Here is a 25,759-nt window from a genome sequence, read left to right on the forward strand (position 1 = left end):
CTGGCCAATATCAGTCCCCATGATCCTGCCCCTCCTCCTCCTCCAGCTGGGGTTCTCCATAAGCTCTTCTGGGGATCAGGGGTGAGTGACCCTCCCAGAGCTTGCTGGTCTCCCCAAGCCTTTTTATAGCGCTAAGCAGTGAAATGAAACGTGGCACATGTGCTAGCAGGGAATAACTTTTAATTGCTTAATTAAATCAGAGATTTAAGGAAGGAAAGATTCAAGAGTTCCCTTTGAATGAGAAAAATAAGGAGATGCCAAAGCAGATGAGGTTACTAATCACAAGAAGAAAGCCCTTTGTATTTACATATGATAAGAACGCAGGCCAGTACATTAAAACCAATAAGGACGCTCTCCAAATTCAACTCCGTATATTCATTAGCTTTTATTACACAGGTAGTTCTGTATAGGACAGAGAAGACTTCATTATCCAACTTCATTCAGATCAGGGTTAGAATGAAAAAAGAAAATAATTCCACCACGCAGGACACAGAAGTTGCCATAAAATTGAGTTAATATAAACGAGTTCCAGTTCAGGTAAATAAGCCTCTAAAACGGGCCTTACGTCTATGCTGTACATAGACAGACTTAATATAACTTGTATACAGGTGACAATTAGCAAGTGTGGAAAGTTATGATCATTTGGCTAAATGTGTAAATCTAAAGGCAACCAAGTGAAAAGACCTAAAAAAAAAAAAAACTGTTAAATCCATTTGTACATGGTCTTAACAGTGAAGCGTTTCATTCTTCATGTTTTTACTCGGTGTCTTGAAATAATCCCCTTTCTGTCTCCACTCTCCCTCTTAGACACTTGCGCCCGCCTTATTTATTTATGAAGTCTGAAGGTTACTCCTACCTGCTGAGACTAATTAGCCCTGTGCTTTGTATCCTATGCAATCCTGTCTGATTAAATGTACACATTTGTTTTACTTCTTTTCAGACTCCTTTTCACTGTTTCTGATGAATATTAAAGTTGGGAGTTACAGTGATTCTCCTCTGTCCCCCAACCCATTTTTATTTTGTTTGCGTCTTACTCTTTAGTGTGCAAATGTGGTTGTGAATTTTCTCCAGTGCAGGGAAATTCGCTGGCCTTGTCAATCTCAGGATCATTATTTTTAGTAGTTTTCTTTCTGAGACCTTAGCCTATAAAGCAGTTTGGCTGAAACCCCAAACTCTAAATATTAGACGGTCAACCCGCTTCCTTTTGGAAATCAAGGTGTGGATGGGCCGGTGGAAGACCAGGCATGCTTTTTTAGGGAAGGATGAGATAATCTGATGCACTGTGGGCTCTAGACCAACCTTGTTCCTAATAGGCAATTTGCTGATTCCTCTTGATTCATTTCTTAGGGTTCTTTTTGGATCCCTTTTCATATTGCAGTTGTCCATCCACTTCTCATTGGCTATTTGCAAGAAAACTAGTGTTTTTGCTTCATTATCCAGGAACACTGTGTTTTGGGACCTGTGCCTTTCCTTCCCCTTTAACATAACTCTGGTCCCTATTTTGTAGCAAGTCAATCTGCTCCCCGGGGGAGTGCCTAACAAGGAACAAATCCCGAATCCCAGGCGTCCCACCTTCTCCCCAGGTCTTCCAGCGCCTGCGTGCCGGGCAATTTCCTGCCAGGGCCTTGGCCATCTTATTTGATCAGTCTTTGGGCATTTCTTTTCAGACCCTCTTCAAGAAAAACTCCAGTTCCACTTATCCCAGTGCTTGAGGAACTTTCAGTTTTATTTTCCCTGGCGCTGTGAACGCCCCAACTTTTCACTCCAAAGTCAGAAAGGACTTTGAATCCTAGCTGATGTCCTACCATTTCCAACGTCAGTTGAAGGAGGGGGGGGGGGAGAGAAAAAGAACGACACTTTACATTTAAAAAAGAATCATACATTTTTTTCCCTTAAGGATGTTTTTAATGCCCCTGACAAACCCTACAGTATTTGTTTTTTGGATAAGTAGTCATCTTTATCCTAGTGGGACTTTACATTTCACGAAATGATTCACTGCTAATAAACAGAAAAGGGAGGGGAAGGCGTCGAGGGTTTCTTTCAGTGTAGGTGACCAGGAACTTTGCCCAGCACCCAGCACCTCGCTCCCCTGAGCTCTCTCAAACTGGAGGAGCGAGGGCAATTTCCTTTCGACCCCTGCCGTTCCATCCCGCCCCCGGGGCGGCTGATTTCACTGCTGGATTAACCACTAAGCACCCCTCCTTCTCCCTTTCCCTAAGACTTATTTCTAATATTTCTAAAGTGCACTTTTTTTCTGGGCCTCTCCCCATCCCCGCCCCCCAAGTGGGCTTTCCTTCCGCCTCGCTCGGCTCGAATTCCAGCCTCGGTCGCCACCCCCGGCCCCTCCTCTCCCAGTCCGCATTGTCTTTCGGAAACCGCCCCCTCCCGGAGCGAGCCCCGCACCCGCCGGCCTCCCGGGCTCGCGCCCCGCGCGCCGCCCCCGCCCCGCCCCGGCGCGGTCCCTCCCCCCGCGCCCGGCGCCCGAAAGGATCATTGTTGGCCGCCCCCGCCCCGCCCACCCGGCTGTTTATTTATGCACACGTCACCGGGCCGGCCCCGCCCCCGGCATCTCATTAAGGCGAGTGTGTTCCTCTCGCCCTGTCAATAATCTCCGCTCCCAGACTACTCCGTTCCTCCGGATTTCGATCCCCTTTTTCTATCTGTCAATCAGCGCCGCCTTTGAACTGAAAAGCTCTCAGTCTAACTTCAACTCACTCAAATCCGAGCGGCACGAGCTCCTCCTGTATCTTCGGCTTCCCCCCCCTTTTGGTCTTTATATCTGACTTCTTGTTGTTGGTGGTGTTTTTTTTTTTACACCCCCTTTTTTATTTATTATTTTTTTGCACATTGATCGGATCCTTGGGAACGAGAGAAAAAAGAAACCCAAACTCACGCGTGCAGAAGATCTCCCCCCCTTCCCCTCCCCTCCTCCCTCTTTTCCCCTCCCCAGGAGAGAAAGACCCCCAAAGCAGGAAAAAAAAAAAAAAGTTCACCTTGGACTCGTCTTTTTCTCGCAATATTTTTTTTTGGGGGGGGGTTCGCAAAACTTTTTTGGGGGGTGATTTTTTTTTTTTTTTGGCTTTCTTCCTCCTTCGTTTTTCTTCCAAAATTGCTGCTGGTGGGGTGAGAAAAAAATGCCGCAGCTGAACGGCGGTGGAGGAGATGACCTAGGCGCCAACGACGAGCTGATCTCCTTCAAAGACGAGGGCGAGCAGGAGGAGAAGAGTTCCGAAAACTCCTCGGCCGAGAGGGATTTAGCCGATGTCAAGTCGTCTCTGGTCAATGAATCAGAAACGAATCAGAACAGCTCGTCCGACTCGGAGGTAGGGAGAGCCCCCGGGGCGGGCGGCGGGCGGCGGGCGCGGGGCTGCGGCGGCGCGGACCGGCCCTAACCCTGTCTCTCTTCCCCGCCGCTCGCCCACCTGCGCCCGGGAAGGCGGAGAGACGGCCTCCGCCGCGCGCCGAAAGTTTCCGAGATAAATCCCGGGAAAGTTTGGAGGAAGGTGAGTACGCCCCGCGCGCCCCGGCCCGCGCCCCGGCCGCGCCCCGACCCCGCGCCCCGCGCCCCGGCCGCGCTCTAAAACTTTCTCCTGCTCTCTCCCGCTCCGCGCGGCCGCCGCCGTCCCCTCGCCGCCCCGCCATGTTAGCGGCCAAGAGGCAAGATGGAGGGCTCTTTAAGGGGCCACCGTATCCCGGCTACCCCTTCATCATGATCCCCGACCTGACCAGCCCCTACCTCCCCAACGGATCGCTCTCGCCCACCGCCCGAACCGTAAGTCTCCGCGGCCCGCGCCCCGCATGCGGTGCCCCTCCCCCGCCCCGGCCCGCAACTCTCCAAACTTTTCTGTGCCTTTTGTGGACTGGATTTGTTTGCACTTCGCCATGTTCTTGCTTTCAGTTTGCTGCCTCGCGATGCTGGGGAGCCCTTTCTCTGCGAGCAGGGCTGGGCTGAGCGGGGCTGGGCTGGGCTGGGCGCGGGGGGGGGGTGGAAATCCAGAACTTTTTTTGTGCGCTCGGATGCCCCCTCCCCCTTTGGTGGTGGTGTTTGTTTCTTCGCCCTGGGAAGACGACTGTGTGGCTCTTTCTTTTCTCCCTCTCTCTCTCCCTCCCTCTCTCTTCCTTCCCTCTTCGGCGGCGTCCGGGGCTTTCCCTGTTAACCCCTTGGCTGCCGCGGCCGGGCCGGGAGCGGCTTCCCCCGGGCGGTGCTCGGGGACCGGGAGCGCGCGGAGCCCGGGCCCCGGAGAGAGAGGCGCCCGGGCTTTCCCTTTCGGGCGCTCATTCCCGTAGCTCGCTAGCGGTGATCACTGGCTCCCGGCCCTCCTTCCCCCTTGCCCTGCAAGGTCACACGTTCTAGGCTGGTCCCACCGCAGACTTGGGGTGCCCAGGGCGTCCCTTCCCCTCGGCTGCCCGGCGCGGGGAGGCCCCGGTGGCCCGGGTTCCCGGTTTGTGTGCAGCCGGGATGGCCTCCTCCCCTCGGACTCGTCGGATTCCTAGGGAAATTTGGCGCCTTGGGCCGTGGATCGGGGGTCTGCTATCGCCAGCTTCCGAGAAGGCCCTCAGTGGGCCCTGGGGGACCAGAGATCGGGGTGCAACGGCCCAGAGGGGTGCAGAGGGCCCCGGAGGTCAGCGGGGGCTTTCCTTTGTGGGGATGGGCTGCTGATCGTAGGCCACACAACTTTGGGGCCCCGGGGCAGCGCGGGTGCCAGGCTCCCGGGGTGCTCCCCGCAGCGAGTGTCGGGCTCCCGCCGCTGACATCGGTCCTCGGGCCCATCCCCTCCCCCAGGGGCCTCTGCCCCCTGCCCTCTTCCGGATCCCCCTCCCCCATCCCTGTGGGCCCGAAGCCTGGATTTCGAATCTCTAGACGCGCCTGGCGCGTTTGTGCCCGGCTTCCCGGGATTGTCATTTTGCATTTTCTTGGATTTGGCCCCCCACCCCTTATTTACACACACTACCCTTGTTCCTTCTCTTTTCGGTAACTCGAGACGGCAATTTGAAATAATGCACCCACTGTTCAGCAGCGGTGGATTCGGTGCTCCTCGCCGAGGGTTTGGCCCGGCAGGAGTCGATCAGATCTACAAGTGTTTTTAAGCATTAAAATATTAACTATCAGGTTTGACTTGTTTTTTTTTTTTTCTTCTTCTTCTTCTTCTTTCTTTTGGCCCTGGCAAAATAGCAAGGGCATGCTAGACCGGTCATTTTTTTTTTTTTTTTATGGCTAGGAAAGAAATAATTATCAGCCCCCACCCCCCTCCTTGCACCCGGCCTTCTCGGTGCTTGGAAGCTGGGGGAGCAGTTCGGCCGACTTCCTCCTGCAGGGCCCGCTCTTTCTGGCTCTAGGGCCGGGCTCTGAGCTGGGAACTGGAAGGAGAAGCACAGGCTGGTTATTTGGTATTTTTCCTGGGAGGTTGTGGGCATCTTAAAGGGACTCTTTGGTTCAAAATCGAAGTGTTCCTTGACTAACAGAACAGACCGAGCAACATTCCATACTTTGGAATGGGAAGACATTCCTGGGAATGTCTTGTCTTCCTCTCCTCCCCTCCTCCCTAGCAGGGAAACCTCTTTGGTAGTATTTTAAAATCCACTTAGCCATCTGAAAGGCCGTCTAAATATTGAGCTTTGATGGCCGGCTTGTTGGCTTTCTTGATTCTTTAAGAGAGAGAGGGAAAAAAAAAAAAAACAAAAACCACTCTGCGTTTGTGACCAACGGCAATCTTGCCATGCCATCGTCAAAAACTTGAATAGTTGTGTTGTGCTGTAATTAGGAAACAGGGAAATTGTTAAAGGCAAATAAATGATTTCCCGGTGAGAAAAGGAAGGCTCCCAACCCTCGGTCCCCTTTGTGGACATTATAGGAATAGGCGGCGTCTAGTTATTTTAATTGTGGACCTAGCGGGTGGCCTTGTGCTGTGACATCAGATTGTGTGTGAGAAGACATTTCTGAACTCAGTAGGCAGTTTTGGTATTTGCATGTCAAACACCAGCAGACATCTTTGTGTACACTGCCTCTTCCTCTCCGTTACCTGGGTTAGATTATGTGCTCCAAAATTAAGGTTATTTATTTAGGCTGGCAAGCTGAGCAGGGGAAGCCAGGATGGGAGGCTGTTGTGTGTCACCCTTGACGTCTTCGATCCGAGGGCCGGCTTGCAATTCTAGATTTGATACAGCTGCGGGAGGAATCTATAGGCAAGAGAACGGTCATTCCGTGCTGATCTGAAATGCCCAGTGTGTTAAAGGGGCTGTTTTTTTGGAAAGACAAATTAGCCATATGCTTTATTTTCTTCTTTCCGGGTCCTCCTCGGGTGGTGGTTTTGTTTTTGTTTTTGTTTTTTTTTTGGCTACATATTCTGTTAGTTATGAGTTTACCTGTAAAGCAGCTACATCTTTTCAAAAGCAAATTCTCTGGAACCCTGACTTCTGCTTTTCTGTTTAAGAATGTAAAGAATTAAGGAATATCGTGAAATCGGTTTGTGATGAATAATACATTATCTCCAGAATAATGCTTTAATTGCTGAAGATGCCATAAAGCTTGATAGTAGTCATTTTATTTTTAAGACGACAAAGATTTCCGCATAACATTAATGTGGTCTTTGATACAGTAATAAGACCGGCTTTTAAAAAAAAAGACAGATTCAGATACAAAGATGCATTAAGGAGAGGTCTAGTTAAGGAGATGGGAGGGGTTAGAACTGCAAATATTAGAATTGTGGTAACATTTGTATACGAAAGATAAGAATACTGTTACCATATTAAAGTCGATAGGAAAGAGTAGTTTTACGCAATTCTTTTTCCTTCTTGGCAAACAAGAAATAGGGCTACAGTGGTGGAAATTCCAGTTAGGTTTGAAATTTCTTTTTAAGGACTTGATGATTAGAACTCCTGTATCTTCTATCTTCTTTTATCCAAAGTTGTTTGCTTTTCAACTGAGCTGCTTTGCTACTAGGTTGAACAGATAAATAAGTAGCATCTTGAATTCATTTTTGAACTTGGGATCCAGCAGTGAGATGAAACCAAGAGAGGCCTATTCATTGGGGTTTTATTTAGCCGGGCAACTTCTTTTTCTGGCATGTGAAAAATGGATGTTTTCTCCTTGGCCAAACAACATAATCCTTTCTAATACAAAAGCTTTAGACCTTGGGGTGTGAAGGGTTAATGTTGGTCCATCCCCCAAGTCTTCCCACCCCCCCACCTTCAGCCCTGATTGTTTTGACAACACTTTTCAAAGTGTGACATTCCAAGCCCCTACATAACAATGTAATATTACTGTAATTACACAGGTCATTACATTTTAAATAGAGAACAATAAAATGCTTATCGCCCTGAAAAAGAACAGGTGTTCTTGCCCTTCTTTGGTATTTATGCTAATTGCATTGCATCTCCTTCAGAAATATTTATGGGGAACATGTTTAGATTTCAATCTCAATGCATCCGTATTAATTCCATGCTAATCTTTATAGGTTGGGGTTTAATGTCTGCAGTATGGATTATGGGCTCAACATTCACCCAATAAGTCATATTTTAATGATTATACATTTAATATGCCGGTTTCTTGCCGTTTGTGGATATTAAGGCTTTCTGAAAGCCGAGAAACAAACTCTTAGGCGGTTGGGAGTCTGTAGCGCTTATCTGGAAGAAGTGGTTTTGGAAACTTTTCCCTCTGCTTAGGGGAAGTAGCTTTGATTGATGTCTCCTATCTCTGATGGAGAAAAGATTTTTTGAAGGCCAGCAATCCCGGATCTTGCTAGGAGTTTTCCACCTTGATTTTAATTTTACTGATAGGGGTTTCATTTAGGCTCTCTGCTGGAAGCTGGTCAGCTTTCTGTTTCTTAGCAAGCTGTGAAAAAGTTACAGGAAGGTTTCCGGGAGCTGAATGCAGCTCAGCGTTGCAGTGCAGGCTTGCTGCAGTTCCACACGGCATTAAAAAAAAAAAAAAAATGTTTGCTCTTAGAAAACTAGCATTGTAATAGTTGCACCAGAGGCTGTGCTTTTAAAGATGACGGTAGACGCCTTTCCAGGATGTGAATGCTCCCGAGTATCCCACGAGATGCTGAGTGCGGGCAAAAAAGTGACTAGATGTCTTGCTTAGAAATCCTGGTGCCAGCTCTCACCGCCGGGCCAGTGGGTAGACTCAAGGTATCCGAGAGGATTTTGCACTTTGTCAGATGTTTCACAACAGGGGCCCCCGAATCACATTAAAAATGCTCTTGGAGGGAAAAGACAGCTGCAAATTTTTGTGTGGACGCGTGTTTCTGGACCATGACTAAAACTCCAAGGACCTTTCTCCCAGCTGTCTGGAAGTTATGTGGAAGTTGGTTTATTGGCAGTTAAGTATGGGACAACCTGGATTTAGTAAACGCTCTCTCCTACACCGGAAGTGGATGACATTATATTGGGGGAGGGGAGGAGGCTTCAGGCAGGGAGTGATTGACTTTTTTTTTTTTAAATCATGCAGTTGCCAAATAAATAAGCGCTTTCCAAGGAAGTAGGTGTAAGCTTTTTAGTCTTGGTAAGTGGAGCTAGATAACATCTTTGACCGCATTTATAACTCTTGGGAGGTGACACATTTGAAAAGGAGGGGTGAACCAAATTCTCCAGGGTTTTCATTTTTTGATACACACACACACACACACACACACACACACACACACACACACACACACACGGTGTCTGAGTTTCTTCTGGGAATGAATATTGGAAACCCTGTGATTAAATCTTCAACCCGGACTTATAATTGAGCGCATTTGTGAAGGAAATGGTTAATTTTACAACCAAAGGCAAACTCGCACCTCGACAGGTCTGCTGAAAGAAATGTGCCCCAGTGCTTTGCTGGCAAGCGCGCCGGGTCATAAATCCACAGGCTTTATTTACAGCCCATAACACTTATGAATGTTAAGATACTTGACGCCACGTTGGCCTTATAATATTCAAGGTCCGCAGACATTGGCAGTAGCTCAGATTTCTCTCAGTAATTATAAACAGTGGGGTGGGGGGCCTCAAAAAGGCTGCCCTTCCTCTCCGCCGGCCCCCACCTCTACGATATATAAGTTGACCAAGACGGACACCCCCCACCTTTTGCAGCTGACCTATACTTTCCCTCTAGGTCATCGTTAGACACGTTTATAAAGAGCACTTTCGTTGGGGGGTGCAGTGGGGGACTCAGCAGAAATGGCTTTTTCAGAATCAAAGTTCTCCCCCCCCTCTCTAGCTTCTCTCTTTCCTACCGCATTTACTGTTTTAATACCCCTCCCCAAGCACACATGCTTTGCCTATATTGTGCATATTTCCCAGAATACTTCAGGAAACGTGATCCGGGAGACTATAATTTATATGACGTTCCACTGAGCTAGAGAGAAAATACACACATTGCATAGTGCTCTCGTAAATAAGAAGTTGTTTTGTTTTTTTAAAGGACGTCGGGGTGAGGAGAATCGAATAAAAGAATTTAATAGACAAAAAAAAATCAGGTGTATGCTAGGGATAGGAGAGCCAGTTGTTTGGGAGAAATGTACTTACTGTACCTGGGTGAAGAGACACATAAAAGTAGACAGAGGAGGCAGAATTAATGGTTGACTAAGAGAGGTTAGACAAGGGCACATTGGCAGCACAGAGATTGGGGCATGGGGGGGAACAGCTTGTTTGAAACTGGGGGCTGGAAGCTTCTTTATGAAGGGCAGGAGTACTGTGGGAGGGGCTATTAAAAACTCCTGCTTTGCTCAGCTGAGATTGGCTCCATCCCCTCCCCGCCCAGAGTGTTCTCTCTGGCAGCAAATATGTTTCCTATCAGTTATCCTGTAAGCATCTGGAGGTGGGGGGTCCGGCTGGGGCATTATCTGTGGTCGGACCTGCTGTGAGAAAGAAGGCCGATTGTCCTGGCGATTTAAACTTCGGTTTTAAAAGGGGGCTGTTGTTCCGTGTGTGTTACGAACTGGGGGGGGGCACGCAGCACAGGGGGAAAGTGGGACTCAGAGGCCTGCAGACCATCAGGGAGCTGATGGCTGTCATTTCTGGTCGGATCCTTCTCTCCTTCCAACCCTAACTTAAAGACCCAGGCTGAAAGGTTTTATTTTCCAATCAATGGAATGCAGAAACTTACTAGCCCTCAGGGATAGCTGTGAATCCCTTAACAGCTCATTACAAAGATGGGGCTGTGGGATCTTTGAATGGGTTATCAGCCACGGTGTTCCTCGGTTTTCCCATGATAGGTTTTCTTCCTTAGGCACATCTGATTTCAGGTGGGTGATTTAGCCCGTTCCACTTGCTTCTTTTTGTCCCGAAGTGGCCCCAGCCAGCGCGGTCTGCAGGGGGAGGAGAGGCTCTCAGTGATAGCAGTCCCGAAGGAGTTAACGTGCTTCCCAAAGTTTGGCAATCATGAAAATAAATTTGAGGCCTGGTAGGCATTAGCAGGGCACAGCACATTTACAGAGCTTAATTAGTACGAACTGTAATTGTTCATGGTCTGCCAGAAGAAGCAATGTTCAGGAAAAGTGGAGTCCCTCTCTTGCAGTTTTGAGTTTGAAAGCGATAAATCAGTTGCATATTTGTGTAGTGATTCAAGTGGAGCTAAGACCTCTCCCATCCCAACATGTGGTAAATTGTAAAGTCAATGAATTGCAGATGTAGGCTACAGCGAGATTCTCTAAGAAAATGCAGAATGAATGGGAAAGAGTGATGCTATAAATATTTACTGAGAAGATAACTAGATTCCTGCGTGCTGGGCCAATTATGATGTACTAAATATATTAAGTAAAATGCTGGGGGAAAAAAAAATCCAGAGGTTTTGTGTGGGTCTTTGGGTGGGTTGGTATGTTTTGGAAAGTGAAATAAAAGGCACGGTGTTATTGTCATGTCAGTGTTACTGAGCCTGAATCACAATGGCATACCCAGGGAAGGACACAGGAAACCCACATTAATGCAAATTAATTCGTTATGAGTTGCAGGCTGTGACTGTTAAGTGAGGCAAGGATGGGGCATCATTTTAAGAGTGTCAGCGTAGCAACTTTTAATGAAAAATGCTGTGTTCAGAACATGTCTCAGCACTTCAGCTCACGTGCTTTCATATGCTAGAAATGTGCTTTTCACTAGGGCAGGAAACTTAATTCCCCTCCACCCCGGTTTAAGAACCTTAATTATGTTTAAAGAAAACTCATCTAGTTTTTCCTCAAAAAACCACTCCAGAAGTGCCTGCTGCCACCACCGAGTCCAACCCCAAGCTTTTCTTTCTAATGCCAGAGACTTACAGCATGAAAGTAGAAAAACAATAAACGGAGCATCCCCCATAGACCTGCGAGATAAAACTTTCTTGAAGCGATTTTCTTCCCCCCCTCTTTTTTTTTTTTCTTCTTAGAGGATTTTGGTCTCAGGCAGTGTTGCAAGTCAATACTTCTTTCCCCAAATGTGAGTAGGAGGATATGTATGGAAGCTGTAAAAGTTAATGATCATTCTCTGACTCATAGCTGATGGTTTCAGGTTGAGGAAAGAAAAAAAAATTAATGAGGGTAAATAGACATTTGATGGAATACGGAGACAGTAGGAGAGATTGTTCTTGTGTCTGAGGGCATGCATTTTGTGGAAGCAGAATTTCTGAAGGAGAATGCCAGGAAGTGAGAAGGCCGGGCCATTGTTAGGTGGATGTTTCATTATGCTACAGATGTTCCGGTGTCTAGAGCTTTGCAGGAATGTTAAACCCAAGAGCCTACTAGACACCCTGGTTTTGCCTTCCCTCTTGATGTTAGAGGAGCCCTTGGCACTTGAAGATTCTTTTTTTAAGTCAGGGCAGACAGTAACCCAAAGTCCTGGTCAAAAGTTTATTTTTCATTAAATAAAAAGGCCTCTCAACGTAGGACTAAAGGACTGTGTACATATGTGATGGTCTGTGGTTTTACTGCTTCAGCCCCCTAAAATGGCCAGTGACCTGGAAAAGATCTTAGATATTCTAAAGGAGTTTTTATCTTTTTTTCTTTTTTTGGTTGGGGGATACTGGGGGCTGAACCCAGAGGCATTCTACTTCAGAGCTATACTCCAGCCCCGTTTTATTTTGAAGTAGGCTCTTGCTAAGTTGCTGAGGGTGGCCTCGAACCTGGGATCCTCCGGTGTTGGCCTCCCAAGTACTTTGATTACAGGCATGCACTACCACGTGCCTGGTGTATTTCATACAAAATGACATGGAACTTAGATTTCTTTCTTTTTCTCCTTTTTTCTTTTCTTTTCTTTCTTTCTTTCTTTCTTTTTTTTTTTTTTTGGTACTAGGGACTGAACCCGGGGCATTCTACTTCTGAGCTACACCCTCAAGCCTTATTTCTTATTCTTGTTTGAAACAGGATCTCATTCAGTTGCGAAGGGCCTCACTAAGTAGCTAAGGTTGGCTGCGAACCCATGGTCCTCCTGCTTCGGTACTGGGTTTTCAAGCGTGCACCACCACACTTGGCACTTAGATTTCCTCCACACAGGGTAGAGGAAAGAGGATGAAAACAATTACATGAAAACCAAAATCTTAGGAAACAGATTTGTTGTTGTTGCTGTTATTATTATACGAAAGAGAAAGCAAGGTAATTCATAAACCTGAAAAGAAAGCAAATACCCTATCTCATCCCAATTTAGTGGAATGTGTAGGCATCAAAAAGTAAAATTCATCCCACTTGGAAGTTAACTTAGTGCAGGAAAAAACCCAGAATGGGCTTGCAGTTTTTTGACTTTCTTTTTTCCTGCCTTGGGGGGGATGAGATCCCTGTTGCACCTTCTTCCTCCTACCTCTGAGGATATCGCTCACGTTCCACTTCTGAAACATCAAATTTAGAAGAGTCCCAGTGATTAGAAACAAATTACGAGAAATCAAGGTATGGGAATGGCAGCCGGCATGGTGGCCCACACCTGTAATCCCAGTACCTGGGAGGCCGAGACAGGAAGATCGCAGGTTGGAAGCCAGCCTCAGCAATATAGAGAGACCTCATTTCCAAATAAAAAAAATAAGGCTGGGGGAGCAGCTTGAATGGAGAATGCCTCTGGGTTCAATCCCCAGCAGCATCAGCAGCAGCAGCACCATCACCACCAAAAAAAAAAAAAAAGAAAAGAAAAATCTGCACGTGCTAAGAACAGCCAGGTGAGAGCTTCAGAATGGGAAGCAGGGGCTTGACCCCTGGAATGAAAGCGAATGTGCAGTCCCAGGTAGGAGCAGCCATAGTTGGCTGGCCCAGGAGGGGAGGCACAGGGCCTCAGATGAGCCTTAAGCCTCAGCCATCCTGTTCCGGGATCTCTTCCCTTACCTTCCAAACCACTAAGCGCCAACCATCCACCTTTTCTCTCCTTCCTCTTTGCTTCTAGAGTGTGATTCCAGTTTATAGCACCGAGTTTCTGATAGGTCCTTTCCGTTTTACCTTTGACTTAAAAAGCTGGACTTCGCAAACAAAGCAGAAGCAGTTAAAAGTGTGCATTTCAGAAAAGTGTCTTTGGGCAAAGAGGGGTGGGAACCCATAGGAGAAACAAGCCATTTTAAGTCCTCGTAGCCGAGGGAGAAAAGCTCTGGAGATCTCTGCAACTGAGGGCGAGGACAGGACCTAGACACAGAATGAGCGGCTTGTGCTGGGTGTTTGTGAGCTGGCGTGGGGCTTTCTATGCCGAAGCTGGACCCCTGAGGGAAGTTACATCGCTGGGTGTGCGTGCTGTGCTTATGCACGTGTGTGTGTTGCGCGCGTGTGTAACCGAAGGGAAAATGAACTCTGTCCTGCATATTGCCCTCTCTCCGAGAGCCTTAAACTTTGAGCTGCATTTTTTATCGTCTTAATCGCCGCATTCTCCGCAGGATTGTTGATGGTATTTGGATAGTGATGAGCACAAGGGATTCGGAACAGAACGGGACAAGGGAAAATTGAAGGTGGCTTAGCCACAGATGCATTAATTTATTCATAAGACGGTGATTCTATGAAATTATTTTCCACGACATATCCGTAGTTATCAGGTGTCCATTCAATTTTAATTGACAATCTAAGATTCCTGTGGTTACCCCGAGTGCAGATCGCCTAGGGCTCTGCGGGGTTTGTGGGAAGAAAAGCCTAGACAAGTTTCCATTAAGCTCTGAATCAGGCAGTTAGAAAAAGAGGAGAATAAAACCGGCTGAAAAGAAGGACAAGTTGTTAGTGTGGCCTGCTCTGCGCCGAAGGAGAACTTCCTCCCAGACAAGGGCTGCTCTCCAGCCAAGAATTCCAAACGCGCACCGAGACCTGTCCCCGTCACCCAAGTTGTTTTAAGGGGCTGCAGAATTGTCACAGTAATGAGTGCAGCCTCCGAGTCCTGACTGGCAGCTTTTGTAAAAAAAAAGGGGGGGGCGGGGAGACAAAGGGTGCAGATGCATCTTTCCCCCCCAGCAATCCATTTTGGGGGGATTGCCTCAGTGGGGGACTGTGTGGACAGGGGCTGATCTTCGGTTGTTCATTATTCATTTTTGTTCTTTTTGGGGGAATGGGGTTTAGTGCTCTGCTTTGACAAGCAGAGGGATTTTTTTTTTTGGTCTAACTTTATTGTACCTGTGTGTGTGTGTGTGTGTGTGTGTGTGTGTGTGTGTGGTATTAGGGATTGAACCAAGGGGCATTTTACCTCTGAGTGACATGCCCCAGCCCTACTTTATTTTTTAAAACTTAAAAAAATTTTTTTTTGTGGTACTGGGGATGGAACCCAGGGGCATGCTACTTCTGAGCTACACCCCCAGCCCTATTTTTTAGTCTTTATTTTGAAATACAGTCTCACTGAGTTGCAAAGGACCTCCTAAGTAGCTGAGGCTGTCCTCAAACCACAGTTCTCCCGTCTCAGCCTCCCAAATGCTGGGATTACAAGCATGTACCACCATGCCCAGCTTATTTTTTAATTTGGAAACAGGATCTTTCTAAGCTACAGCTTGAGCTAGCCTCAAGCCTAGCCTCCTAGGTACTGGGATCACGGGTGTGCGCTGCCATATTCTGTTTATTGCACCTACCTCTTCTTAATTATTATTTTTCCTTTTTTTATGGTACTGAGGATGGAACCCAACAGCCTTCTACCTCTGGGCTGTACTTCCAGACCTTTTTATTTTTATTTTTTATTTATTTTTTGCTGTACTGGGGATGGAACCCAGGGGCATTCTGCCTCTAAGCTACATTCCCAGCCTTATTTTTTTGTCTTTTTATTTTTAAAACAGGGTCTCACTGAATTGGTGAAGGGCTTCACTAAGTAGCTGAGGCTGTCCGCAAACCACGATCCTCGGGTCTCAGCCTCTCAAATGCTGGGATTACAAGCGTGCGCCACCACTGCCTGGCTCTTATTTTATGTTTTATTTGGAAACAGGATCTCACTAAGTTGCTGAGAGCCTCACTAAGTAGCTGAGGCTGGCTTCAAACCTGTTTGAGCCTCCTGTCTCAGCCTCCCAAGTACTGGGATTACAATCGTGCGCCACCAGGCCTGGTTCTTTTTAATTTTTATTAATCTATTTAGACATATACACATATACAACATGTATATATAGTGTTTTTGCTTGTTTATTTAGAACAGATAAAATTGTTCCAGAGTCCCCACCATATCCTGAAATGGACACTTACAGCCTTATTAAATGAGCAGTATGAATAGAGACTTTTTTTTTTTTGGTTTTTTATTTTTTATTTTTTGTGGTTCAAGGGATTGATCCCAGGGGCAGTCTACCTCCAAGCTACATTTCCAGCCCTATTTTTTTTTTTTTTTTTTTTTTTTTTTTTGTGGCAATGAGGTGGAGCCCAGGGGCATTCTACCACTAAGCTATACCCCCAGCCGTATATTTTATTTATTTTGAAACAGGGTCTCAATGAGTTGCAAAGGGCCTCACTAAGTAGCTGAAGCTGTCCCCGAACCGTGATCCTCCTGTCTCAGCCTTCCAAATGCTGGGATTACAAGCATGAGACACCACGCCTGGCTTTTATTCTTTATTTTATTTTATTTTTTTGGTGGTACTGGGGTTCTTGGAAGCCCTTCTACCTCTGGGCTACATTCCCAGACCTATTTTATATTTTTATTTGGAAACAGGGTCTCTTAAGCCAGAAAGGCTGGCTTCGAACCACAGCGCGATCCTCCTGTCTCCGCCTCCCAAGCGCGGGGATTACAAGCATGCGCCACCACACCTGCTTTTATTCTTTATTTTTGAAACAGGGTCTCACTAAGTTGTGGAAGTACTCACTAAATAGTTGAGGCTGGCCACGAACCTGGGATCCTCCTGTCTCAGCCTCCCAAGTACTGGGATTACAAGCATGTGCCACCACGCCCAGCTACTAATTTTTTTTCTTCCAGGGAGCAAGAGACAAGTTAATTGGGTCTGATACTCAACTTGCAATCGAAATTATGCTTTGTTCTAGTAATACAACACAGAAGTTGTCTGGGAACAGTACTGATCTCATGAGAGGGAGTGCAGTATAGCTCCTAGTAGCGACACAGATCTGAGTCTGGGGCTGTGAGTGGAGGTGCCTCTTGTGAGTGGGGGTGGGCAGCGGCTTCACGGGATCATTTGCTTGTACATGGCGAACTACAGTGCGTCTTTCAGATAACTGTTGAGATCCTTTAGTGATTATCCTGTTTATAAAATAAATCAGCAGATGGTGTTTGTTTTCCCAGTTGGTAGGATCCCAAGATTAACAAGTGTTATTTGGGAAAATGAGAATTGGGTGAGGAATCCTGGTGTTGCTTTCTGTGTGGGGATGACCTCCTTCTGTGATGGGTGGTCTGTAGGGCCGCAGGGGGGAAGGCCCAGGTGGGACTTAAGCCTTGTGGTGAGGAGGGCCGGAGTCAGCCAGTGACTTACCGAGAGGTGGTCCTGAGAAAGCCCGTGGCCCCCCCGGGCAGTGCTTGGGTCCCTCTTTGGGGAAGGTTAGATCGCTGCAGGGACTTTTGGACCACTCTGTCATAGTGGGAAGATGGATAAGGAGGTGGCCCCTGAATTCTCTAGGACACATTTGTCTTCCCAGAAATAGAATGGTGTGAGAGGGCCGGGGCCCAGGGAGAGGAAAGGGGGGGGCTTGTCTCGCTGCAGTCCCGTGGCTTCTCATCATCCTGACTCTCACCCTCTCGATGTTCCTGTCCGCGTCCCAATTCTGATGAGTCTTTGCAGCACGGTTCTTTTTCCTTCAGCCTCCTGCTCAGCGCACTGGCTTCCCGTTTGTTTCACCAGGCATCAGTCTTTCCCTTTTCCTGTTGTCGTTGATTCTCACTCCCGTCCCCTCCTCCCCTCTTCGCTTATTTGAATAGGCGCTTTTTAAAAAAAAAATTTTTTTTTAAACTTGACCTTAGATGAATCTGATCATCTTATCCATTAGCAACAAATAAAAAGTACACAGGTCTTGGTTGGGTGCCAGAGCTTCAGTTGAATCTAGGGAGGTTTGTCTGCTATTCATAAACTGCTTAAGATGTTTTCTCGTAGTTTGTGATATAAGCAGAACGCTTTGATTTGGTTTCTTTCTACAGCTCCATTTTCAGTCCGGCAGCACACATTACTCTGCGTACAAAACGATTGAGCACCAGATTGCAATTCAGGTAGGACACGCAAGAGAATCTGAAGCTTGAATTGTCAATATGTAGGTCTCCTGTGTTTTTTGCCCTCTGCCCTTCCCCCACCTAGATGGTGATGGTGATGGTGGTGGTGGTGGTGCTGATGGTGGTGGCGGTGATGGTAACGATGGTGATCGAATCACCGGGGGGCTGGGGTTTTGGGGGCCGGGGGTACGGGGAGGTGATAAGAAAAAGAAGAAAGAAGGGCCAACGAGACACCACTAAAGTGGTTTAAAGATCTGGCAAGAAAGAGAAGCCAGTGTTTATGGTCAAGATGTCTCTGTTCAGGCCTAACAGGGCTGCTCTTTTTGTTGTTGTTGTTGTTTAGGGGAGGGGTCTTGATTGGGAATGAAATGAGGTGATAGTTGAAGGGGGAAGAATTACGGGCGGGGGTGGGGTTGGGGGTGCGGGTGGGAGAGGAGGCCCCGTGACAGCCCGAGAGCTGTTTCCGGTGCATCAAAACCATGTTAAGTGGTGCTAAGAATATCGCTTTTGACCTGGTCGTCCTGAAATGCGGATTTCTCTTGGGCCTGTTGATATCTGACACGAAAAGTGCTGGGAGGGAGAGGCGACAGATCCCAGCTTCTGATGAGTGTCCCGTTTCCTGCTCACGTAGTACTTTCATTCTGTTAAATCCAAAGGCTAATAAACAAATCACACAGTAACATAGACTCGGGCTGAGCCGAAGCCAACAGAGTGCTGTCGTGGAGGGCGAGCGGACTCATGGGCTTTTCATCTGTCTGCCCGGCCTTGCTACGGTGGCCGTCCGTCCCTGTGACCCAGACTTGTGGACATTCCGCCTTCACCTTTAGAAGGAAGGCTCGTGAGACGTTTGTTGTGCTGTGGGCGTCTGGTTCTAGGAGCTTCTCTTCCTGCAGGCTGATGTTGGCTTAGTGGATTCTCTACCTAATTCCGTTGCTGCTCCTTTTACAGAGAGCCCTTGGCGTGGCGGGCGTGCATGCGTGCGTGCGTGTGTGTGTGTGTGCTTGTGTGTCTGTGTGTTCGTGTGGGGCTCCACATTGTGACTTTGTAGCTTTATATCTGCATCTTCCTCCCTAAGACCTTTGTTCTTTTTTGTTTTGTTGGTACTGGAGGTTGAACCCCTGGGGTATTCTGTCCCCTCCCACACTTTTGATTTTATTTTTGTATTGAAATAGGGTCTCGCCAGGTTGCTGAGAGGCCCCCTAAGTTGTTAAGGCTGGTTTTGAACCTGCGATCATCCTATTTCATCCTCCCGAGTACTGGGATTACAGGTGTGCACCACCACGCCCAGCCCTCCCTAAGAGGGGCTTGCTTCTTGACTTTACCCCACCATCCCAACTACTCTCAGACCTGGTGTGCCCTTAACCCGATGGCACCGTTTGTTTGTGTGTGTGTTTTGCTTACTTCCTGTTGGACCCTCCTTCCTTTGATTAGGGTGGAGTTAGCTGTTAGTCTGGCTCTCAGAAAATGGGTTGGATACAGGACTTGGATAGAGAAAAAGCTCAGATCTTAACTTTTGTGGTGCTGGGGATTGAACCAAGGGTATTCTGTCTCCAAGCTATAACCCCTGCCCCAGTTTTTGTATTTATTTATTTACTTTTTGCAGTACTGGAGTTTGAACCCAGGGCCATTCTGCCTCCGAGCTACACCCCCAGCCCTATTTTTTATCCTTTATTTTGAGACAGGCTCTCACTAAGTTGTGGAGGGCCTTACTAAGTAGCTGAGGCTGGCCTTGAACCTGAGCTCCTCCTGTCTCAGCCTCCCAAGTACTGGAGTTGCAAATGTGCTCCACCGTGCCCCACTGCGATTTTATTTTTTATTTGGAAACAAGGTCTCCCTAAGTTCCTGTGGCCTTCGCTAAGCTGCTGAGGCTGGCGTCAAACTAGGGATCCTCCTGTCTCATCCTCCCAAGCCCTGGGATTACAGGTGTGCGCCACCATGCTGGGCTGCCCAGACCCTAACTCTTGACGAATGGGTGATGCATCCTGAGGCCCACTACATCTCTAGGATTTCTGGAAAGTCCTGCTTCCCCGGGTGTGCGAATTGTTGAGGCTGAATAGGAATAGCGATTCTTATCTTGGTGTGGAAAGGCTGGCTGGGGCCATGTCACTGGGAGGCCAGACCAGCTGTTGAATCTTTACACCCGGCGCAGAAGTGGCCCTTGTTTGGCCGAGCATTTCGCCTTTCTCCAAGCCACCTGGCACGGTGCAGGCCATGTGAGGCTCTTTCTCAGGAGGAAGATGGAGTAAATTACAGAGTTTATTGTTTGGAGGACTGAGGCCATCACTATCCCTCCATGAACAGGTAGCATTGTTCTCTCCTGCTTCTGTTTGCTGAGGCTGGATGCCCATGTGGGCAAACAGAGAGACATTTTCTGAGAGGCCCAGCAACACACTTACAGTGTTCCTTCTCCCCCAGCGCCTGCTAGAGCAGCCCGAGGCCCAGCCAAGTGGCACCTAGCTGTAATTTTAGTGTGATCATCGGAGGATAAATGGCCCAAAACAAAAGAAGCAAAGGGAGAAACAGAGAGAAACCTCAGACCAACCGAAATTGTTCCCAGGGTCCACTGGGCAGCTCAGTAGCCACGTGGGTGGGTAGGGTGGGGAGGGGGTGAGGGGGGCCCCCCTCAAGGGAAAAGCACACCTTCCTCTCGCTCCCTTCTCCAGTGCAGGGATTAAATGCAATGGGATTGTTGGATGGAAATTTTCTCCTCGGCAACTTAAAACTGCTTAACCTTAAATAAATACTATATTTCAACTGGAGCTGAGCTTGTCGCCCTCCTAAGCTATCTCCTAAAATAACCTCAAGTAGCATGACACCGTGGATCACATGCGATTCATCCTTTCTCCCCGTTGCATCCCTCCCGTCACCTCAGAACTCAGCCAAGTTCACCGTTTGTATGAATGGCCTCTGAGTGGCCCTCCGGTCAGGTCTCGCTCTCACCAAAGATTTGGACCAAGCCGGGTATGGCTGGCACATGCCCGTAATTTCTGGACCTGGGAGGCTGAGACAGGAGGATGGCTGGTTTGAGGTCAGTCCCAACAACCTAGTGAGACCTTGTTTCAAAATTTTAAAAAAGTCAAAAAGGGGTTGAGGGTGTAGATCAGAGGTAGAAGGGCCCTGGGTCAATCTACCGTACCACACTCGGGCACACAACAAAGGTTTGCATCCGGTACCAGTTGCCGAGTTGAGATCGTCTCCACTTTTGACAATTTCCCGGCTCCTCTTAATTCTGAAAAGACAAGAGTAACATATATGGCCACATTTCCCCCCAAAAATGGATAACAAAGAACTAGAATGAAAATTACAAGGGCTTTAAAAAAGATTCATACTTATTTAATTCCACTGGCTTTTATTTTGGTGCTGGGATTGAATTCTGGACCTTGTGCATGTTAGACAAGCACTCTACCTCTGAGCTTCACCTCCAGTCCCTTGACTGACAGCAAGTGTCACTGATGTATACTTTAAATAAAGGACATTATACAGGTTTTTAGTACCTGGGTGATCTTTCACACTGGTGAATGTCCTTGACACGGACTGTCACCCAGATACACAGATTGGGGTTGGAACACCTTTTCCGTAAGGGGCCAGATGGTAATACGGTCTTGATTGCAACTATTCAATTTTGCTTTTGTGCTTTGAAACATCTGAAGATACACATGGTTAACTAGGGGCATGTGCCAATAAAACTTTATTTATAAAAACCAGACCCTGGCTAGGTTTGGCCCAGGGTGTAGTTTGCGCTCTCTGGTGAAGCGCTCCCTGGAAGTACCCCTGGCTTTTCCTTTCTTCCCAGTCACCTGGCTTCTTCCTCTCTTCCCTCCTCCAGTGAAAATTCTCACAAGGGCTAGTTTTGCCTGTAATTTTTGGCTTATCTATGGAATGATGTAAGCCTACTGTTTAATATCTGCCCCTGCTCTGCATTATGTCTCTGAGTGGTGTCCATGCTACTAAGGGCAGCAATGCTTTGTCCTTTTTCATTGCCCCGTAGCATTCCACACTACGAATACACCCAATACATTTATTTTTCTCTCCGACTTTGGACATTTGGATTGCTTCCAGTGTTTTGCTATTATGAACACAGTTCTAGTGACATCCTCCCACATGTCTTTTGGGGGCGGTGTGGCGTTGGAGAGACCGGGGCCCATGTGTGTTGAGCTTTGCGTTGACTTTGTGAGAGAGGCTTGGGTGCTGCTTTTCGAGTGCTGCGGTCGAAGTGTGCCAGCACAGTGGTTGGTAGGTGTGTGAGCGCCGTGCTGGAGGGAGGTGGTAACATTATGTAGGTGTGACAGGCGGGTTTCCATGCTCAGGAGCTAACCCTTCATACAGTGGTTGGCCTCTGGTTCTAGCTCCTAGAAACTCCTACCCCCCCCATTAACCTGGGGAAAGAACTGACAGGCTGAATTCAGAGACATGGGTCCAAATTGCAAACGCACAGAAACAGAACCGTTTTCCAGGGATGCGCTGTAGGGGAGGCCCGCGTTGAGGCATCGCTGTGGCTTCCAGAAGGCAGCGCCTCCGCATTCCTACCGCTATTATTATTCCAACCCCAAGAGCAGTGTTGTAATCAAGGTCAAGACCTGCAGAAGATGTTTCCCTTGGTTTTCAGAAGGGCTACTTCAACCAATTAAGCTTTTGTTTTAAGAGTATTTTGGCCAAAGGTTGATGTTTTAACACTTAAGTCAGATGTGAGTTAGGGGAAAAAAAAAAAACTCTACATGTTGGAAAAACAAACTATGTTGCCCTTTCTTGGTTATTTTTCTTTTAAGATGCAAAGTGGTTTGTGTGTACACGTGCACTCGTGGATGTGCGTGCGTGTGTGTGCGAAGACAACTAGGAGAGGTTCCAGAAGAAATGGACCATTTTATTTGTTTATACAGCTGAGCGGTGGAGATTTTGCAGCCAAGGTTGCTTTTCCTCTTGTCCTTACTCCTGTACCATTCCAGCTGCACTCTGCAGCGCCGAGTCCCTCTGCCTGGCCCAGAACTCCAACGCCATGTTTCACCCTGGTCACCAGGACCTCATGGAGGCAGGGAGAGGAGAGCAGACATCTGGGAGAGCGTCTTTGTGTCATGTCGCCAAGAACCAGTTTAGTTCAGTTCTTTTCTTTTGGTATTTGGGATTGAAATGGGGGGGGGGGTTCTACCTTTGAGCTACACCCCAGCCCTATTTTAATTTCTTTTTTAGTGGGTCTGGGGATGGAACCCAGAGACATTTGACCTCCGAGCTACACCTTTTGCCCTATTTTTTCTTCTTTAATTTGAAACAGGGTCTCACAGAGTTGTGGAGGGCCTCACTAACTAGCTAAGGCTGTCTGAGAATCGCAATCCTCCTGTCTCAGCTGCCCGAATGCTGGGATTACAAGTGTACACCACCATGCTTGGCTTCCTATTTTAGTTCTTTTTTTGTTTTGTTTTGTTTTTTTTTGGTGGTACTGGGGGTGGAACCCAGAAGCTTCCTACCTCCAGGCTATACTCCCAGACCTATTTTATATTTTATTTGGAAACAGGGTCTCACTAAGTTGCTGAGAGCCTCACTAAGTAGCTGAGGCTGGCTTTGAACCTACGAGATCCTCCTGTCTCAGCCTCCCAAATTCGGGGATTATAAGCGTGTACCACCACGCCTGACCCTTAGATACTGGTGTGTGTGTGTGTGTGTGTGTGTGTGTGTGTGTGTGTGTGTGTGTGTGTGTGTTTACTGGGGACTGAGCCCACAACCTGTGATCCTTGTTTCAGCCTCCCAAGCACTGGGATTACAGCCGGGCGTCAACATATCAGGACAGGCATTTACGTTTTTTTTGCAGGCATTCTACCTCTGAGTTCCATCCCTAGCTCTGTTTTTCTTCTTTATTGTGAAACAGGGTCTCACTGAATTGCAAAGGGCTTCACTAAGTAGCTGAGGCTGTCCTCCAACCACGATCATCCTGTCTCAGCCTCCCGAATGCTGGGATAACAAGCGTGTGCCACCACGCCCGGCAGGAGTTACATTTTTAATTAGTGTTATGATTCTTGAGCTTCCTAAAGGTTGAGAATTTCTGCCTTAGATTGGAGTCTTCTGCCATCGATGAATTGGCCATTGATTGGCTGTGTAGTCATTTTCAGTTGGGAATTGAAATAGAGGGCTGGATCGAGAAGCTCGATCGGAATAGCGTTTTCTCATTTTGAGTGAGAAAGTAGGCTGGCCTTATGTTCTGATGGGCTTCTGAGGCCTTTACTGCCCCAGCCTTGTGTGAGGAGAGCCAGACACTCCTGCGTAGCCCAGGAAGAGGTGTTTGCTGGTAAGGGAATACCTTGGACTGTAAAACGCTTGGTCTTGGGGTCAGAGGCATTAACAGCAGTCCGTAATACTAGCGGCTTGTGTTTGTTGAATCCTCCTGATGCACTGGGTCTGGTATTAAGTGCTTGATGTGAAATATTTATTGATTCCTCATAATAACAGAGAGAAGCCCGAAAGGGTAGTTATTGTTATTATCACCATTATCCCCATTTTGTAAATGAGGAAACAGACCCCTGAGATGTTTTGCCCAAGGTCAGCTAGGATTACATCAAGGTAGCGTGACTGGAGAGAGATGGCCGCAGAACCTCGTGCTAAGTGGTGTCCACCTAGCACCACGCTGGGGATGGGGATGTGGCTTGGTGGTAGAGTGCTAGCCTAGCATGCCTGGGGCCCGGGATCTGTCCCCAGCATGGGGTGGGGCTGCTTAAGAAGGCCTAGGGGCTGCCTTCCTAGGACAGTGGCTACTACCCAGCTTTCTGGGCTGTGTACCAGGAGTCCACCTGGGAACTGCTAAAAAAATACACAATCTTGGGTTCCCTAGAGAATCTTGTTCAGTAGGACTGGGTAGAACAGGCATAGCCCAGTTCTTCTCCAACTAAAGAAGCAGGTTGGAGTTCCAGGCCCAGTTTCAGGTTCTGTAGGTCTGGGGTGGGTCCCTATGCATGTAGAATTTTATTTTATTTTTGGTACTGGGGATTGAACCCAGTGTATTCTATAATTTTTTTTAGTTTGAAACAGAGTCTCGCTAAGTTCCCAAGGGTCTTGCTGAGTTGCTGAGGCTGGCCTTGAACCTTTATCCTCTTGCCCCAGCCTCCCAAGTACTGATTACAGGTGTATGCCACCTGCCCGGCTGGGAGTACTGGGATTACAGGTGTACGCCACCGGCCTGGCTGCGATTGTAGTTTCTACGTGTTTTTTAGTTACGGCTGAGAACTTTTCTCTGGGGCCTACACTTGGACAGCTATTGGAAGAGGACAAAGGTTCCCAAACTGGCTGTGTGTGATGGTCACCAGGAAGGGTTAGGGCAGTAGATAGCTGATTGGCATCCTTGGTTGGCAAAAACTTTCCAGGTGACTTCAGGGGACAGATAGGGTCTTGGACATCATAGACCCAGGACCCCTTCCTCACTCTGATTCTGGTGCACACAGTCTCATTAGAGGGCAACTGTTACAGGGTCCTTTTTCTTTTTTTTTTTTTTTTTGTTTGTTTGTTTTAGCTTGATTATCTTTCCTGGGGGGACAAAAGAGGCTGTCTACATTTAGAGTTCTGGAGTCTATTTAGACTCTTTAGGAGTCTATTCTGAGAATATTTAAGGAGCAGGGAATCACTGATGACTACTACTTATCTCTCTGGGTTGGTACCCGCGAGAGAAGGTGGGATCTGGTGTCCTGTGTGGGGTGGGGGTGGGGCTACAGAACCCGGAAGTGGAGGGGCCTCAGGCTTGACGGTCTAATGGTTTCAGGCTTGAAGGTCTTGCTGAATTGCAGGCTTGGGCTCGGTAGCTCTGGGGCGAAGCCTGGGCATCTGCATTCCTGACCAGCTCCCAGGCGATGTTGATGCTGACTCCCAGGTTACTCTTGGAGTGGATCAGGCTCTTCTGGCCCTTTTGCTAGGCCAGGAAGCCGAGGTGCAAAGAGGCGAATGGCTTCGTCCTGGTGGGAACAAGGCAGGGCATGAGTCCAGGAGTCCAATTCTGCTTAATTTTGACTTTCAAGTAAAAGTTAAGAGTCTTGTCTAAGCCAAATTATATTTGGTCAGATAAAATGAAACAATCTAGAGCTGGACACGGAAGCCCAAACCTGTGATCCCAGGACTTGGGCGGCCGAGGCAGGAGGTCTGCAGGTTGGAGGCCAGTCTTAGCAACTTAAACAACTCGTATCTTAATAATACCACTGCCACTGCTACAAATACTACTGATGATAAAAGGCTGGGCTGTGTCTTGGAGATAGACTGCCTCTGCGTTCTGTCAGTACTA

The 25,759-nt window shown here is 47.7% G+C and overlaps 1 protein-coding gene and 1 long non-coding RNA gene across 26 annotated transcripts in view; one reads left to right on the forward strand and one right to left on the reverse strand.

Moving 5' to 3' along the window:
• Positions 1 to 25,759, reverse strand: part of LOC308262127 — a 253,083-nt gene that overhangs the window by 6,961 nt on the left and 220,363 nt on the right. The gene's annotated exons all lie outside the window — the stretch shown is intronic.
• TCF7L2 (transcription factor 7 like 2) overlaps positions 3,135 to 25,759 on the forward strand; it is a gene marked incomplete at both ends in the record, with an annotated part of 212,447 nt that continues 189,822 nt past the window's right edge. For 15 of the 25 annotated variants that reach the window (XM_080694533.1, XM_080694534.1, XM_080694535.1 and 12 more), the window contains 3 exons: positions 3,135 to 3,323; positions 3,437 to 3,503; positions 3,648 to 3,772. In XM_080694533.1, coding sequence (XP_080550659.1) covers positions 3,135 to 3,323; positions 3,437 to 3,503; positions 3,648 to 3,772 — 381 coding nt within the window. Of the gene's footprint in view, positions 3,324 to 3,436; positions 3,504 to 3,647; positions 3,773 to 17,442; positions 17,512 to 25,759 lie in introns of all 25 variants that reach the window. The other 10 variants (XM_080694523.1, XM_080694512.1, XM_080694530.1 and 7 more) reach the window with 1 other exon arrangement.

The sequence above is a fragment of the Muscardinus avellanarius genome (assembly GCF_963383645.1).
Source record: "Muscardinus avellanarius genome assembly, chromosome: 4".
In the NCBI taxonomy this organism is placed as follows: domain Eukaryota; kingdom Metazoa; phylum Chordata; class Mammalia; order Rodentia; family Gliridae; genus Muscardinus; species Muscardinus avellanarius.